The 18,506-nt window shown below is 40.6% G+C and overlaps 1 protein-coding gene across 2 annotated transcripts in view; it reads left to right on the forward strand.

The window, feature by feature from the left end:
- KCNIP3 (potassium voltage-gated channel interacting protein 3) overlaps positions 1–18,506 on the forward strand; it is a 160,800-nt gene that overhangs the window by 121,712 nt on the left and 20,582 nt on the right. Inside the window, exon 4 of one of the 2 annotated variants that reach the window (XM_069075600.1) lies at positions 18,033–18,157. In XM_069075600.1, the coding sequence (XP_068931701.1) occupies positions 18,033–18,157 (125 nt within the window). The remainder of the gene's footprint in view (positions 1–18,032; positions 18,158–18,506) is intronic. The other variant, XM_069075601.1, reaches the window with a different exon arrangement.

An 18,506-nucleotide genomic window follows, 5' to 3' on the forward strand; every position in this document is an offset into this window, starting at 1 on the left:
GTGTGTGTGTGTGTGTGTGTGTGTGTGTGTGTGTGTGTGTGTGTGTGTGTGTGTAGGGGCGGGGGGCGGTGCAGGCATCATTATTGCCCTTTTACAGAGAAGGAAAGAGGGTCAGAGGTGAATTACAACAGGTCACATTAGTTAGGATTTAAACCCAAATCTTTCCTCTTGTCATTATACTCTCTTGCCTCTAAAGAGGGTTCAGTCCTTATGATTCCCAAGGGTTGGTCCTGTCCCTCAAGTTTCTGAAAAGCCACCTCAGCTAGAATTGGCAACACCCCGAGGGGACTTTCCTTCACCTACCAGTTCTAGTTGACTCTGGATTGGAATCTCCCAAGGTGGTTCAGCAAAGTCCCTGGGTCACTTTGACTTTGCTGAGCAATAGAAAGTAATGGAATCAGACCAAGAGAAGAGGGGACAGCTGGTGTTGGGGAGAGCTGTGACCTGGAGAAACAACATGCTGCTGGCACCCAGTGTGAGCATCAGACACAAAGACTGGGGGAGGGGCTAGCTAGGGGTGAAGACACCTTCTGCTCTTCCCTCCCTCTTTTCCCTCCTCTTCCTCCCCACCAAACTAACTCCTGTGTTCTGTCTTTGCTTGAAACAACATATCAACTCATCAGAGCAGATACCTGTATAGCCTTCCCATTTTATTTATCCCATCTCTCCTTAATCCCCTCTCCTCCATTACCCTGCCCTCTAACAGTTGCAGAGCTCAAAATTCTGCATCCCCAAGCCAAACTGTTAAGACAGGGCCTTGATACCCTTGATGCATTGCAAAATAATTCTAGCCTCCCTGCAATGCAGAAAGTATGCCGGCACTAGAGTCCCAGCTCCAAAATTTATTAGTTGTATTACCATATGGGAAATCCTTTAATCTTTCTGAGCCTCAGTTTCTCTCTCTGGGAGGCAATGCAGATTGGTGGGGGGGGTGTGCTGGGCTTAGAGTCAAGAATATCAGGGTTTAAACCATGAATTTTAGCACTTACTAGCTATGTAACCGTGGACAACTCACAAACTCCTTTAACCTTAGTTTCTTCATCTGTACCTTGAGTATTTTGAATGGGTAAAGATCTGGGCTTAAATCCTCACTAGTGTGACCTGGTATATAATTCACCTTCTCTAACCCTGTTTCTTCTTCTGTAAGAAGTTCATAATGATACCTGCTTGGGCTTGTTGTAAGGAAAGCACTTTGTAAACCTCGATATACTACATAGGTAATATCTCTGGTACAGTCTCACAGGGTTGTTGTAAGGGCCACGTGAGATCATCCAGGGAGTGCCTTAGTACGCTTTTAAGCTATTAAAGCTTAACTAAATTTAAGTTAAGTTATGAAAGCTTAAAGCTATAGTAAAGCTTTTGGGACACTGTTTTTAAAACATGCCTTGTGCCTGGATTAGGAAAATCTAAATTCAAATCCCACCTAAGACACTTACTAGCTGTGTAATCCTAGGAAAGTCCCTTTACTTCTGGTTGCCTCAGTTTCCCCTTCTGTAAAATGGGGATAATAATAGCATAGGTTGTTGTGGGGGTCAAATGAGATAATAATTGTAAAGTGCTTAGCGTAGCACCTGGCACAAAGTACATGCTATATAAATGTTAGCAGTTGTTATATGTTAAAGCACTATGTTGGCTGTTGTTATTGCCTATAAAATGGAAATAGTCATTTTTAATAGGACCACAGGATCAAGAATTAGAGTGGGAGGGGACCTCACTTGGCCATCTTGTCTAACACCTTCCTCTTACTTGTCTTTCCTCTTTTTTTTTTTTTTGGTCTTTTTGGAGGGTGGAGGGCAGGGCAATTGGGGTTAAGTGACTTGCCCAAGGACACACAGCTAGTAATTGTTAAGTGTCTGAGGCTGGATTTGAACTCAGATCCTCCTGACTCCAGGGCTGGTGCTCTACTCACTGTACCACCTAGCTGCCCCCCGTCTTTCCTTTTTCTTATTTTTGTGTCCCCCTGCTTAGCCCAGTATGTAGCGCATAATAAGTACTTAATACTTGTTTGTTGACTGACTTACAGATGTGGGTCCCAAGGTTCAGAAAGAATAAATTAATTGGTCAAGGTCACATAGGTTAATCAACCAAAAAGTGTTTGTTAAATGCCTACTATGTGCCAGACACTGTGCTAGACAGTGGGGGTACAAGAGCAAAGAATGGAAGAATTCCTGCTCTCAAGGAGCTTACATTTTATGGAAGAGATCACATAGAGACACGTATAATTTATACATACACATGCTATATATGTATATATATGTATATGTGAGTGTGTGTCGATATGTGGGAAAATGGGACATATTTATAAAATTTAGCTTACAGGACTTTTGGGAAGAAAGTCTCTCACCAAACTTAAAGCACATCACGAATGTAAGTTATTATTATTAGTAATTGACCAACAAACATTTATTAAGTGCCTACTATGTGCCAGCCTATGTACTAAGCACTAGGGATACACAAAGAGGGCAAAAGCCCTCAAGGAGCTTTCAGTCTAAAGGAGTGAGACAACATGCAAACGATTATATACAAAGTGAGCTACGTATAGGCTAAATAGGAAATTACATTTCTAGTCACAGAGAGAAAGAATTCGGGTTAGGGGAGGAAGAGAGGGGAGATCTTTTTTCTCTGTTCTGACTCTAGCTTTGCTATTCTAACTGCCTTACCAGCTTATCAGTGTCCTTCCCAAATATTGGCATACAGAGCTGGAAAGATAATGCCTTTTATGAATTTGGGAGAGAGCTGCTTATTTTCCAAATATCAGATTACAACTTACCCTGTTCGGACTTCTTGAGGGGTAGAACATGGAACATGAATGGAACAGCTAAGTGGCACAGTGGACAGAGTGCTGAGCCTGAAGTCAGGAAGACTCATCTTTTTGAGTTCAAATCTTATTAGCTGTGTGACCCTAGACAAGTCACTTAGCCCTATTTGCCTCAGTTTCCTCATATGCAAAATGAACTGGGAAAGGAAATGGCAAACCACTCCAGTATTTTTGTCAAGAAAACCCCAAATGAGGTCACAGAGAGATGTTTATGATTGAAAATGACTGAACAATGGCAACACAGAACACAAATAAGAAATGCTGTTTTGATTTCTGATCTAGTGTCCTTTCCCTATTTAAAACGTAGATTAAAAACAAAACAAGAACTTCCAAAAGTTTTCAATTACTACGTCAGAAACTACTTTGCACCATTTCAGGCTCTTCATATTAATGCTTATCTTGAATAAAGGAGTCTTTGAGAGAGCTGTGATGTGGTAGAGAGAGAATTGGACTTAGAGTCTAAACTGAAGATCTGAGTTCCAATCTCTTTTCTGACACTGGGTGACCTTGGGTGAGTCACTTAACACTGCGGCTTGTTTTCTCAACTGTAAATTAAGGATAATGCCTTCATTACTTAACATCACAGGGTTATTGTGAAGATGAAATGAAATAACGAATGCAATGCACTCTGTAAACCTGTTTGTGGTCAGGGCCATGGGACAGATGGTTGTCAGTCATCCCGCACCCCAGTATGTCCTATTAATTTTTAGTCCTTTCTGAATTCATATAAAGCTCCATCCCAAGAGGAAGTTATATAAATGCTGCAACATTTTGTAAAGGTCTCCCCAAGCCTTCTCTGTGCGATGGTTACAGGTATATCAGGGCAGCTAGACGGTACAATGGATGGAAGGCTGGGCTTAGAGTCAGGAAGACCTGAGTTTGTATCCAGCCTCAGACACTTACTACCTGTGTAACCCTGGGCAAGTTACTTAACCCTGTCTACCTCACTTTCTTCATCTGTAAAATGAGCTGGAGAAAGAAATGGCAAACCGTGCCAGTATCTTTGCCAAGAAAATTCCAAATGGGCTCGTGAAGAGTTGGATACAAATGAATTGACAAACAGCAACAGCTGGTGTATCACTCTGGACCTAACTTTGTCTTACCTTGTTTCTTCTTTATCAAAAGATTTTAATATAGTCAGCTGGATTCTTTCCTGCCTCCCTCCCTCTGTGGTGTCATATCTCTGATTTGATAATGAAGTCTATTAGAAAACTGGGATTTGGGGCGGCTATGTGGCACAGTGAATAGAGCACTGGCCCTGGACCCAGGAAGACCTGGGTTCAAATCCAGCCTCAGACACTTAACACAAAAACTAGCCGTGTGATCTTGGGCAAGTCACTTAACCCCAACTGCCCTCCCCTCCCCCCCTCCAAAAAGCAAAAAAGAAAAAAAAAAGAAAACTGGGACTTAATATACCTGTATATATGTCGTAACTTGTAAGCCCCCTTAAGAACAATGACTATGTTGGTTTTTTGTGTTTATGTTGGCATCAATCACGATGATTTGCCTGTTTGAATTGAATTCAATGGAATGCTTAGCCATGCTAAGACATTCTCTATATGCAATATTGCTGAAAGCTATCAATTTTTTGAAGGGAGGGATACTTAGAATGTATCCCTGCTCTGAGAAGAGAGCTAAGAAAAGAAAACTGTCTACAATCAGTTAGAGCATTTGGCTCAGGGTGCACAGGAAATCACTGGAAAGCAACCAGCATGGTGAAGGGCCGTAGAGAGGATGCCATGTGAGGAACTGGGGTAGTTTAATCTGGAGAAGGAAAGATTCAGGGAGAATATGATATCTGTCTTCAGGTATTTGAAGTCATTTGGAAGAGAGAGCAGATTTATTGGCTTGGTTTCAGCAAGCAGAAATAATATCAATGGCTAGAAGTTTTGAAGAGGTAGATTTTTATTAAATGTAAAATATATATGTGCACACACGTGCATATCTCTATACACATAGAGAGATCTGTTTATATAGACCTATCCATTTATCTACACACACACACACACTTCCTTAGAGTTAGAACTGTCCCAAAGTAGAACAAGATGCTTCAGGACAGTCTTTTGTTAGGCATATAGTACTAGGGATTCCTTTTGGGTGTGGATCAGACTAGATGGCTTTTGAAACCCCTTCTAAGTAAGGTTCAGTGAGGTGGTGATGAAGAATCAAACAGTCTGCCAATTAGCAAGCATTTATTAACACCTATTATATACTAGGTACTGTGCTAAGGCACTTGGGATATAAGTACAAAGAATGAAATAATCCTTTCTTGCGATGAACTTACAATTTAGCTTACATTTGGGGAGATAGTAAGTACACATATAAATATATATACAGCATAAACAGAAAGTTAATGAAGGGAGAAGCAAGTCACAAGCTGATCAGGAAAGGCTTCATGAAGAAGGTGGTGCCTGAGCTGCATCTTAAAAGGAGAGATTTATGAGGTGGAAGTAAGATGGAAGTAAGTGGATGGAGAATGGCCAATGCAAAGGCATGGATCCAGGAGATATGGAGCATTATATGTGAGAAACAAGGCGATGGGGAAAAAGAGTGAATTTGGTTTTAGACATACTGAGTTTCAGATGTATGCCTAGCACGCAGTGGGTACTTAATAAATTGACTTATTGACTGTAGGATATCCAGTCTGTAATATCCATTAGGCAATTAGTGATCCAGGACTGAAACTTTGGGGAGAGACTGGGACTGGATATATAGATATTTTGTTGTTGAATTGTTTTTAGTTATGTCTGACTCTTTGTGACCCCATTTGGAGTTTTCTTGGCAAAGGATTAGAGTGGTTTGCCATTTCCTTCTCTGGCTCATTTTACAGATGAGGAAACTGAGACAAAGTTAAGTGACTTGTCCAGGGTCACTCAGATAGCAGAGTGTCTCAGGTTGAATTTGAAGTCAGGTCTTCCTGACTCCAGCCCCTGCACCACCTAGGTGTCCTGCATCATATAAATAAAAATGATGGTTAAACCCATTAAATCTGATGAGGCTACCAAGAGAGAATGGATAGAGGGAAAAGAGAAGCAGATATAGGGGAGAACCTTGGGGAATATACACCCAGTTAGGGGACTTAATATGGATGAAGAATCAGCAAAAGAGAATGAAAAGGAGTGGTCAGAAAGGTAGGATGCAAGAGTATACAGGAGAAAAACAGTTCAGCAGGGTCAAGTTCAGCAGATAGGTTGAGAAAGATTAGGACTGAGTGAAAGCCATCAGGTTTGTCAATGAGGAGGTCATTGGTAACTTTGAATAGGTCACTTTCAGTTGAGTGATGAGGTCAAAAGCCATTTTGAAAAGAGTCAGGGATGAATGAGAGAAGAGGAAATGGAGGCTTTGAATACAGATGACTCTTTTAAGGAGTCCCACAATGTATAAGATGATAGCTTGAGGAAATGGTAGAGCCTAGTGAAGGATATTTAAGGATGGCAGATGCTTGGCATGTTTGAAGGCACCAAGGAAGGAGCCACTCGATAGGGAGGAGTTGAAGATTAGAGAGGATGATGGAGGCTGAAATCTGCTCGAGGAGATGGGAGGAGAGGTGATCAAGTATACAGGGAGAAAGGTTAGCTTTGGCAAGAAGGACCATTTCTTCATCAAATACTGGGGATAAGGAAGATAGAGTAGGAGGTGAAGTCAAAGGATTTTGAAATGAAAAGAAGGGGAGAAAAGAGCGTTCACATCAAATGGCCTCAATTTTCTCAGTGAAGTAAGAAGTAAGGTCCTCAACTAAGAGAGAGTGAGGAGGAGAAAGTGTATAGGGGGATTCAGGAGGGAAGCAAAGGTCTGGAATAGCTTCTATGGGGAATGAGATAGAATAAAGTGCTGTATAAGTTCTATAGAATAAAGTACTGTATAAATGCTAAATAAGGTACTATCATTATATTACATAATAATATCTAGCATTATATAACACTTTAAGATTTACAATACACTTTACACAGATCACTTCATATTATGCTCATAGCAACACTGAAAGGTAGATGCTATTGTTATCCCCATTCTATAGAAGAGGAAATTGAGGCAGACAGTGGTTAAGTGACTCATCCAGAGTCACACTGCTAGTAAGTGCCTTGGGCAGGGTTTCAACTCAGGTCTTCCTGAGTCCAGGTCCAGTACTCTATACACGATGCCTTATAGCTCTGATCCCTAAGATGTAGATTCTTAGGATGAGGAGGAGTCTGGGATGATGTGGGCTGATCTGAGTCAAACTGAGCTTCAGTTCTCAGGGGAGTGTGGCCACTTCAAACTTGATTGGAAGTCAGAAGAGTCAGGAGACTCAGAGCTGCTTCCTCTTCACCTAGATGCTGTGAAGTAAGTCTCTCTGCCAAAAGCACAAGCACGTAATTAGAGGCTTAATTGGCTGTGTCTCTCCAGGGACTAGATCTCTCTTCTTTAAGGGATTGAGTCACAACCATACTCTGTCTCGAGGTGATCCCTTGGGGTGGAGGTTGGAATGTGTTTGGTGTTCTATGCTCTCACCGCCCCCATTGAACCCATAAAGGGAGGGATTGCATCAACCCTTAACTTTCCCCTATTATAGTCTGAGTTAGAAAGGCATAAGTCTGTAGCAGGAGGGTGTCTGTTCTTGTATGTTCCCAGTATTGTACCTACTGTCAATCAGACTGAACCGGCCTCTAACCTATGGATGGCCAGAGCCGAACAGAGAAGGTGAGAGACAGAAGAGTTAGGAATCAAACAGAAGTTTAATTTCAAAGTGGGAGAAGTGGCTTGCAAGCAAGGAGGGAACACAACAGATGTACAGGGACCCCACTCCTAGTGGGGGGCCCAAGGCAGTGTGGGGAGATCTCAATACTTATACCAATGGTTACACATTGAGCTGTAGCCCTGACAGTGAGGGGTAAGAGCAGCAGTGAGACAAGTTTGATTCATAGCAGGGCTTCATGACTGGAACATGGGTACTTGTCTGGGAACACTCAGAGAACATCTGGTGCTGGTCAAAGTAATAGAATAATTATGGGATTTTACCAGGGGATGAGATCATTCAGAGGGTGGGTGCAAAGGATTGTTGTTATACCAAGCTCAAAGCACAGCTTGCTTACTGGGACTTAGCTCTGGAAAACAGGCTGTCTCCTGATATCTTGACACCACCCTATGCCCAAAACCAGTTTTGTCCAGTAAGGCTGAGTGGTAGTACAATAAATAGAGCACCAAGCCTGTAGTCAGGAAGATCTGAGTTCAAATTCTGCCTCAGATACTTGCTAGCTGTGTGACTCCGGAAAAGTCACTTAACCCTGTCTGCCTCAGTTTCTTCATCTGTAAAATGGGGATAACAATAGCATCTACCTCCCAGGTTTTTGTGAGGATCAAATTAGATAATTGTATAGCTCTTAGCTCAGTATCTGGCACAAAGTAAGTGCCATACAAATGTTAGCTATTAGCACTTATTATTGATAATAGTAATCTTTCCAATCCAGGGATGGGGAACCTGCGACCTCGAGGCTACATGTAGCCCTCTAGGTCCTCAAGTACAGCCGTAATATACCATCCTGCTTCTCTGTCCTTAAGCTTTAGTGTGACTGTGTGGCCTTGAAGCCTGTCCTCCAATAACAAATGAGACCAGAAAACATGAGCCAACCTACTGAGCAGCTCAGATGGGGGAGTTGATGATGAAGAGCGTGGGAGGAAAAGCATGAGAGGCAACTTCATCATCATCCTCATCATTGTTGACTTTTTGTGGCCATTTGGAGTTTTCAAGAAAACATTTGTAACATACGTAAAATTACATATGTAAAAATTACATATGTGACATTGTTTTTAATGTCACAATACCCTATAAGGATAACTTAGAAAAAAATTGGGCATATTTAGTCTGGAGAAGGGAAGACACAAAGGGGCACAAAAGCTCCTAAGGGCTGTTGAGTGTTTAAAGAGGCCTTACACTTGTTCTACTTGGTCTTGGAGGACAGAAACAATGGATTTGGGTACACACTGCGTATTTAGGCTTCATGTCAGGAGAAACTAAGTTAAGAGTTCTAAAGTGAAATGACTTCTTCTCTGGATAATTGGTTCCTTCTCAATGGAGCTCCTTAAGCAAAGAATGTTTGACTTGCAAGACTTGTTGGGGCTGTCGTAGAGAGCGTTCTTGCTCAGGTATGGGTTGGATGAGGTGACCTTAGAGAGCCCTCCAACCCTGAGATTCTGTAACTTTATAAATTCTGTGATTCGAGAGACAGACTAGGAGAAGGAGAAAAGGTTCTTGGCAAGAGGGAAAGACTTGTCTACTCACCAACTTTGCTGAGAACATTTATGAAGAACCCAACTTATTTTAAAAAAGAAATGAGACTTTGACATACTCTTGACCTCAAGTGATTTTGTTTTGATGGGGTTTGGCTTTGGGAAGATGAAGTAGAAGGTGATAGGAGCAAAGGAGAGCCAGGTATGCCTGTGGAAGAAAAACTCTGTACTCTGAATTTTTGACACAGATCTCCCTGAGACTAATTAATTAAATAATCATAATTACCTCTGCTTAGAGAAAGAGAAATCCAAAGGGACAGAGCTCCATCCTGCTTTTGAAAATGTTTTCCTCTGAGTCATTTTTAATGATAGCTTACAGGTTTTAAGAACAAAGAAAAAATTAAAAAATAGTCTTCTGGGAGTCTGGGATTGGAGGGAAAATGCTTGAATGACCTGTCAGGGAGAGGAAGCTGCAAATGTTCAAGATTTGTTCAAATTTCCCCCTCCAAAAAGCAAAAAAAAAGATTATATACATACATATATATGTATATATATATATGTAGAGAGAGAGAGATAGAGACAGAGAGAAGAAGATGAAGAAGATGATGAAGAAGAAATGAATATATGTGATGTATGTAGTAGGCTTTTGTGTTAGGTATTGGGTCCTGGTATTACCCCCACGGAGGGATTATAGACCTGAGGCTGTGGCACAAGAAAGAGTCCAGCCCATAGTTATAAAGTCAGGAATAATAATAATAACACATCCAGATTATATTTTAAGGTTTACAAAGCACTTTGCTTACAATGACCCCTTGAGGTTGCAAGTTGTTTTATTACACTTTCACAGATGTTGAAACTAAAGATTAGGGGGAAATGACTTGGCCATAATCACATTGATAGTGTCAAAGCTATGATTTGAACCCAGGTCTCTTGACTCCAACGTCTCCTGCCACACTAGCATGTCACTGAACTGGGCAAGGTCTTTATAAGAATGTTCTGCCCTTTAAAATACTACTAAATAGAATGGAAGCTGGATATTTGTATTAAGTGCTAGGTGATTAGCTCAGCAACATATCCAAGCTTATCTATTTTAATATTCATTGATATCACTGATGTATATTCCCTGGGGTAGGGAAATGAAGGAAACAGGACCCAGGTACTGGAGAGAAGCAGCAGTGCCATAGTGAGTGATAGAACAAAGGAGAGAAAAGATGGCACCACTCTCTGAATAGTCTCTAGGACACAGGGGTTAGATTGCCTCTCAGGAGGAGATGAGCCAGAAAAGTTAGAGGGTATGGAATCATGACTTTGTCTCTCTGAGGAATGACAATGTAGATGTTGTGAATCTCCATCAGTAGGCTAGGTAATTAGGTGACATAGTAGATAAAGCAACTGGCTTAGAGTCAGGAAGACTCATCTTCTTGAGTTCAAATCTGGCCTCAGATATTTGCTAGTTGTGTGACTCTGGGCACTTAATCCCATTTGCCTCAGTTTCCTCATCTGTAAAATTAGCTGGAGAAGGAAATGGCAAACCATTCCAATATCTTTGCCAAGAAAACCCCAAATGGGGTCACAGAGTCTGAAATGATTCAACAACATCAGTAGACATTTTATTGAGTGTCAGGTACTGTACTATGTTCTGGGGATACAAAGACCTGCCCTCAAGAGCTTACATTCTCTTGGGAACAATATATCATAAAGCCTTCTCATCTCGTGTAGTTCTTAATTATATAGTCTTATAATTTATTCTCAGGCTATTCCTCTTATCCTTCCTTCTCCCACAAGACTGTCGCACCTCCTTTCATTAGTTTCATGATTCCTCCCAAAATACCTGATATGCTACTTCTTGTACCTAGGTTACCACTGGAAATATTCTAGGTGGTTGTGATCTTGAAACACTACATATAATTTCTGAAGAATCAAAGTTATAAAATCTAAAATGTATTGTAAAGCAGAAATAATCAAAACTAGTTGGTACTGGCTAAGAAACAGAGTGGTGGATCGCTACAATAGGTTAGGTACACAAGACACAGTAGTCAATGACTATAGTAATCTACTGTTTGATAAACCCAGAGACTCCAGCTTCTGGGATAAGAACTCACTATTTGACAAAAACTGTTGGGAAAAGTGGAAAATAGTATTGCAGAAACTAGGCACAGATCAACAGCTTACACTGTATGCCAAGATAAGGTCAAAATGGTACATGATTTATACATAAAGGGTTATACCATGAGCAAACTAGGAGAGCAAAGAATAGTTTACCTGTCAGATCTATGGAGAAGGAAAGAATTTATGACCAAACAAGAGATAGAGAATATTATGAAGTGCAAAATGGATAATTTTGATTACATTAAATTAAAAAGGTTTTGCACAAAGCCAATGCAACCAAGATTAGAAGGAAATCAGAAACCTGGGAAACAATTTTTATAGACGTGTCTCTGATAGAGGCCTCATTTCTAAAATATATGGAAAAAATAAAATAAAATATATAGAGAACTGAGTCAGATTTATAAGAATACAAGTCATTACCTGATTGATAAATGGTCAAAGAATATGAACAGAAAGTTTTCAGATGAAGAAATTAAAGCTATCTATAGTCATATGAAAAAATGCTCTAAATCACTATTGATTAGGGAAATGCAAATTCAGAAAACTCTGAGGTATCACCTCATGCCTATCAGATTGACTAATATGACAAAAAAGGAAAATGATAAATGTTGGAGAAGATGTGGGAAAATTGTAACTCTAATGCATTGTTGGTGGAATTATGAACTAATTCAATCATTCTGGAGAGCAATTTGGACCTATGCCAAGGGCTATAAAACTGTGTATATAAAATATGTGTGTGTATACACACATACATATGTATGTGCATCTATATACATATATAATATTACCTATGATCTGCATTATGAAATATATGAATGACTATATCTCCCTAATATATACATATATATGTATGTATAGATATATCTCTAAACCCTTTGATCCAGAAATACCACTACTAGGTATGTTTCCCAAAGAGGTCATAAAAAGAGAAAAGGACGCAGATGTACAAAAATATTTATAAGCAGCTCTTTTTGTGGAAGCAAAGAATTGGAAATTGAGGGGATGCCCACCAATTGGGGAATGGCTAAACAAGTTGTGGCATATGAATGTAATGGAAAACTATTGTGCTATAGGACATGTTGAGCAGGCAGATTTTGGAAAAACCTGGAAAGACTTGTGTGAACTGATGCTGAGTGAAGTGAGCAGAACCAGGAGAACATTGTACACAGTAACAGTAACATTGTGTGATGACCAACTTTGATAGACTTAGCTCTTCTCAGCAGTACAATGATCTAAGACAATTCTGAAAGATTCATGATAGAAAATGCTATCCACATCCAGAGAAAGAACTATGGAGTCTGAATGCATATCGAAGCATACTATTTTTTCTTTTTTTTTTTCTTATGGTTTTCCCTTTTGTTCTGATTCTTCTTTTACAACGTGACTAATGTGGAAATATGTTTAATTTGATTGTACATGTATAGCCTATATCAGATTGCTTGCCCTCTTGGGGAGGGGGGAAAGGAGGGAAGAAGAAAAAGTTTGGAAATCAAAATCTTATAAAAGTGAGTGTTGAAAACTATCTTTATATGTAATTGGAAAAAAATACTGTTAAGTGGAAAAAAAATTTTAAAAATAAAAAATCAAGGTTATGTATGGTGGGAGATAGGAAAAGATGATGAATACCTCCCAGTTCTCTTTCCATTCATATAGTCACAAAGATAGGACTTTGAGACCTCATCTATAAACTACTGGGGAAGTTGTTGACACAGTGGATAGAGTGCTGAGCCTGAAGTCAGAAAGAACTGAGTTCAAATCTGGCCTCAGACACTTACTAGCTATGGGACATTGGGCAAGACACTTAACCCTGTTTACCTCAGTTTAAAGGAAATGGCAAACCATTGTCAAGAAGACATCAAATGAGGTCATGAAGAAGTTGGACACAACTGAAACGCCTGAATAACAAAAAATGAGCTGGAGAAGGAAATGGCAAACCACTCTAGTATCTTTGCCAAGAAAACCCCAGATGTGGTCATGAAGTCAGACACAGCTCAACAACAACAACAACAGTAACCTACTGGAGAGACTAGCGTCCCTTAATCTCCTCATGGCAGGCTCAGATGCCCAGCTGTAGCAATGGGAAAGGGAAGCACAAACGGGTTCCCTCTCTCTGTCCTTAGATCCAAAGGCAGTTCCCCCTTTTTAGCTCCTCAACCTTCTAGTGAACTGTTTTCTAAGAATGGATCCGTCTCTCCTTCTCTGCTAGATCAATTCTATCCTTGTCATTTTAAATCTCACTTTAATTTGGTTGGCTTTTCCTGACTGCACCACCTTGGTTTCATTCACCCTGTCAGCTCCAAAGCTGCTCCATCTCTGGTCTCTGTCCCTGTATGTCTTTGTTTTCACATATTGAGGAATGTGCTTGCATGCAGATCAGTGTGTGACATTCAGAAGGTATCTGCTATTGCAGTCAGGTATATTAGTATTGTCCAGGAGTAGGGAACCTGTCTGTGTCCTTTCTAAGTTCTTTAAGGAACGGAATTACTTCTGTACTCTTATTAGCATCACTATGTGAACACCTTGTGCCATGCTTAGTAAATATTTGCCCTTACCCAGGGAGGAGCTCAACAAATATTTGGTGATTGATTGATCCATCTGGATTGTTTGTTGATCGTGGTATTGTTGCTGATTAAGGCCTCTATTATTCTTCAGAGAGACAAAGTCATGTTTCCAAGTACTCCAACTGTGCTGGCCCATCTCTTCCTAAAAGGCAGTCTGACCTCTGTGTCCTAGAGGTCATTTAGAGAGCAGTACCTATCTTCTCTTTTCTTTGGTCTATTACTCACTATGGCAATGTTGCTGGCCTCTCTGTGTCCTGTGTCCTGTTTCCTCTGTTTCCCTCCCCATCCCCACCTCCACCCCTACCCTTACAGACCACTCTTACTGCCATCTTGTTGTTTCAACTCGATAATCAGTCAACAATAAACATGTATATATCGAGAACTTACTGTTTGTCAGGTGCTGTGTTATGCACTTGGGGATACAAAGGAAAGCTAACAGTTTCTGCCAGGTATGGGAAAACAGCTATGTTAATTGGTGAAACTATGGATTTGTCCAGCCTTTTGGGGGAGCAATTTGGAACTGTGCCCCCAAATTTACTGAGCTATGTATACTCTTTGACCCACTTATACTGCTATTAGACCCAGACCTCTGAAGAGATCAAAGAAAGAGGAAAAGGATCCATATGTACAAAAATATTAATTTATATATTTTTGTGTGTTTTGTACATTTATATGAAGTGTCAAAGAACTAGAAACTCCAGCGAGTGCCCATCAGTTGGGCAATGACTGAAAAAATTATAGTATATGAATGTAATAAAATGCTATTTTGCTATAAGGAATGATGAAAGGGATGGTTTCGGTGAAACTTGATGAACTGATGCAGAGTGCAGTGAGCAGAACCAGGAAAATAATTTATACAATAACAACGTTGTAAAGATCAACAATTTTGAAATACTTAAGAACTCCGATTAATTCAATGACTAATCACAATTCCAGAGGATTCAGTCTGCTCTTGATAGAGAGTTTACAGATTAAGGATATAAAATGAGACATATTTTTTGGACATGGACAATGCCAGAATTTGTTTTGCTGGACTATGCAAAAATAGGGTTTTGTCATAAGGGCTTTCTTTTCCTTTTTTGGTGGGGGGAGAGGGAAGTGGGAGAAAGAAAATCTATTTTTGTTCATTGAAGAGAATTAAATTTATAAAAGAAAAAATCCTTGCCCTCAAGGAGCTTACATTCAGTATATATCTCTGTGTGTATGTATGTATATACAGACACATATATGTGTATATACACATGCTATATATTATATACATATATACTATACATGAATGTGTATGTGTGTATATATGTATATGTATATGTGTGTATACACACACACACACACACACAATTGCAGTTGTTGAGTCATGTCCAAATTTCCATGACCTTATCTGGGGTTTTCTTGACAGTAATACTAGAGTGGTTTGCCATTTTCTTCTCCAGTTCAGGTACCCAATAACTTAGAGAAGACACTGATTCTAAAAGATTCTAAAAGAATCTGAGCTGAGTCTCGAAGGAAGCCACAGATTCTAAGAGGCAGTGGTGAGGAGGGAGAAGCATGGGAAGACAGCCAGTAAAAAGACAGGGAGATGGGAGATGAAATATCACATGTGAGGAGCAGAAAGGCCTCCCATGTTGTAATGTAGAGAGAAGAATAACAAGTAAAAAGTTGGGGAAGGTAGGAGACCCATAAAGAGCTTTACATGCTTATAGAAGTAAGAGAAAGTCACTGGAGTTTAATGTGTCAGATGGTGCCATAATCAGGCTACTTTAGGAAATTTCCTTGCCAGCTTTATTTGGAACAGGGAGAAACATGAGTTAGGGAGACTAGAAGGTTATTGCGATGAGAAGGCTATTGAATGGTGTAAGGTGGTGGTTAAAAGGGTAGAGAGAAAGGGACATAAACAAAAGATGGTGTTGAGATAGAGATGACAAAATTTGGCCTCTGATTTGATATGTGGAACGATATTGAAGAGTTGAGGATGACACTGAGTTTGTAAGACCAGGTGACAGGGAGGATGGAGTGACTTCAGTAGAAATAAGGAAGTTCTCTAAAGGGAATGTGAGGGGAGAAAGTTGAGTTGTTGTTTTTAACTTATTGAATTTGAGATGTTTCCAGGACATCTAATCTGAAGTGTCCTGTAGGCAGTTTTTGATGAGCTCTGGAAGAGAAACAAGGGCTGACTATATCAATCTGGAAACCACTGCTAAATAGAGACGATAAAAGAACCTATGGGAGTTGAGATTACCAAGCAAAAAAGTCTAGAAAGGAAAGGGAAGAGGCCCAAGAAAGACACTTGTGGACACCCGAAGTTAGTGGCTGTCTCACGAATGAGGCTCCAGCAAAGGGACTAAGAAGGATTGGTGATATGAGTAGGAGGAGAACCAAGAAGATAGGGACATAAAAACTCAAAGAGAAGGGCGTCTTAAGGAAAAAAAGGTGTTCAACGATATCAAATGCTTCAAAGAGATGAAGACTGATGGGGATTAAGGAAAGGTCATTAGATTTGGCAATTAAGACATAAATGGCAACTTTGGAGAGAGTAGTTTCAGATGAATGATGAAGTGAGAATTCAGATTGCAGAGGGTTTGGGAAAGAGAATAGAGGAAAGGAAGTATAGATTTATTTTCGAAGAGTTTAGTGAAGGGAAGGAGAGATTTGGAACAACAACTTGTGGAAATGATAGGCTTAAGAGAGGGTTTTAAAGGATGAGGGAGAACGTTGGGACAATATTTTTAAGAAGCAGGGAAAACCAATAGATAGGAAATGATTGAAGATTGGAGGATGCTAGTGGGGGCAACTTGCCAGAGAAGATAGAACATGATGGGATTGAGTATATATATAGGAAGACTGGCCTTAGCAAGGTGAAGGGCTAGCTTGATCATTAGAGATTGGTGGAGAGGAGAGGAGAATGTAGTGGGATGATGAAAGGAGGACATGAGATGAGGAAGAGGAGGAGGAGGAGGAAGAGAGGGAGGGGAAGAAAAGGAGCTTAAGATGAATGACTTCGGTTTTGGGGGTGTGAAGTATGAGACAAGGTCCACGATCCAGACAGTGGGGGAAGAGGATGCTGTTGTACATTTGAGAAAAAAAACTGATTTGTAATAGCTGCTGTGGTGAGTGGGACAGAGCATCAATTAAGGAAGTATATAAGCTTTGGTGAAGCCCTAGGTGAAATTAGAGAAATGAAAATTTGTAGTGGAACCAGTAATGGTGGTGAGACTTCTTCTAGCCCTATTCAGCAGCTCCTGAATAGAAGTAAAAGAAGTGGTGGTTGGTGGGAGTAATCCAGGTGTGGGGTTTGGCAAGGTGTGAGTTGCGTTAAGACAATAGGACAAGAAAGAAAAGTGTTTGAGAATAGACAGCAGTGTAAAATTGAATTGCTTCACCAAGGGGTCAAGATTTGGAAGGAAGGAGGGTATCTCTAGAGTAGAAGCAATCACCTTGCAAAGTACCAAGGAGTGAAGATTATTGGGAAAATGAGGAATAGGTTTAGTAGTTTCATTTAGCAGTAAACCACATGGGGAGATGGAATGATAAAAAGATGACCAGATATCAGAAATTTAAGGGTCTTGAACATGGAAATGGAGCACTTGGGGGTGATTGCACGATCAAAGGCCTCTCCACTTATTTCAGTCCTAGACCCTTGCTTCCCATAAACTGACTTGGAATGGGTGAGTGGCACTATTACGTCTTTCCCTTTCTCTTGGTTCTACATTTTCACTTCCCAAGGGGAACCTGGTCCCTCATAGAATCACAGAGCTAGAATGACCTCACAGATCTTCTGGTCTAGGGTTTTTTTTAACTTTTCTTGTGTCATGGACCCCCTCGGCAATCTGGTGAAGCCTGTGGGTTCCTGCTCAGAACAGTATTTTGTTAACCACCATTCATGACAGAAGGAAATACTGTATTTCAGTTAGAAATTAGAGCAGGGGTGGGGAACCTGTGGCTTTGAGGCCACATGTAACCCTCAAGCTCCTCAAGTGCAGCCTTTTGACTGTTCGGATTCAACCAAAGGGCCGAACTTGAGGGTCTAGAGGGCCACATGTGGCTTGTATACCACAGGTTCTCCACCCAGGGTTAGAGTACTTTTTCCCACCCAAGTCCATGGAACCCTGAAAATTTATCCATGGATCTTTGGACCCTAGATTAAGAACCTCTAATCTAATCCACTCATTTTACAGATAAAGAAACAAAAAGTGATAGAAGTTGTGACCTGCCCCAGATCACACAGCTCAGAAGTGGGAAAGGCAGGATTTGAACTCAGATCCTCCAACTCTCAAGTCTGTTTGCTCTTTTTCCCATGCTGCACCACCACTCACTGAGCTGTGTGCCTGTTTCTCTTCTTCCAGATAGTAGTGACAGTGAACTGGAGCTCTCCGCTGTTCGCCACCAGCCAGAGGGGTTGGATCAACTCCAGGCTCAGACCAAGTTTACCAAGAAGGAGCTGCAGTCTTTGTATAGAGGATTCAAGAACGTGAGTATCTGCTGGGTTCTAGTGGGGAAGGAAGGTGGCCCTTCATAGTCTGTATCTCTAAATCTCCAACGGTGGGATATGAATCTGAGGATGACTCTTTCTATGGTAACCTCTGAGGTGGGACAAGAAAGTGGCCATGAGTAACCCAGGAGGCATGAAGTGAGAGTCACAGCCCAGTGAGGGAGCATCAGAGTTGAATTCAGCATGTCCCATAATCAGCCCTAGTGTTTCTGTTGCCATTGACTATATCACTTCCCCCTCCCTTCTAACATTGTTGCTTTGGGTTATATGGTATATGAAGGTTCATCTCCCCTTCTCATGGCTATAGAACAAGGGAGGATTGGGGGGG

The sequence above is a fragment of the Petaurus breviceps genome, unplaced genomic scaffold, assembly GCF_028583685.1.
Source record: "Petaurus breviceps papuanus isolate PSGF00001 unplaced genomic scaffold, PetGlider_PUasm1.0 90919, whole genome shotgun sequence".
Taxonomy (NCBI): Eukaryota; Metazoa; Chordata; class Mammalia; order Diprotodontia; family Petauridae; genus Petaurus; species Petaurus breviceps.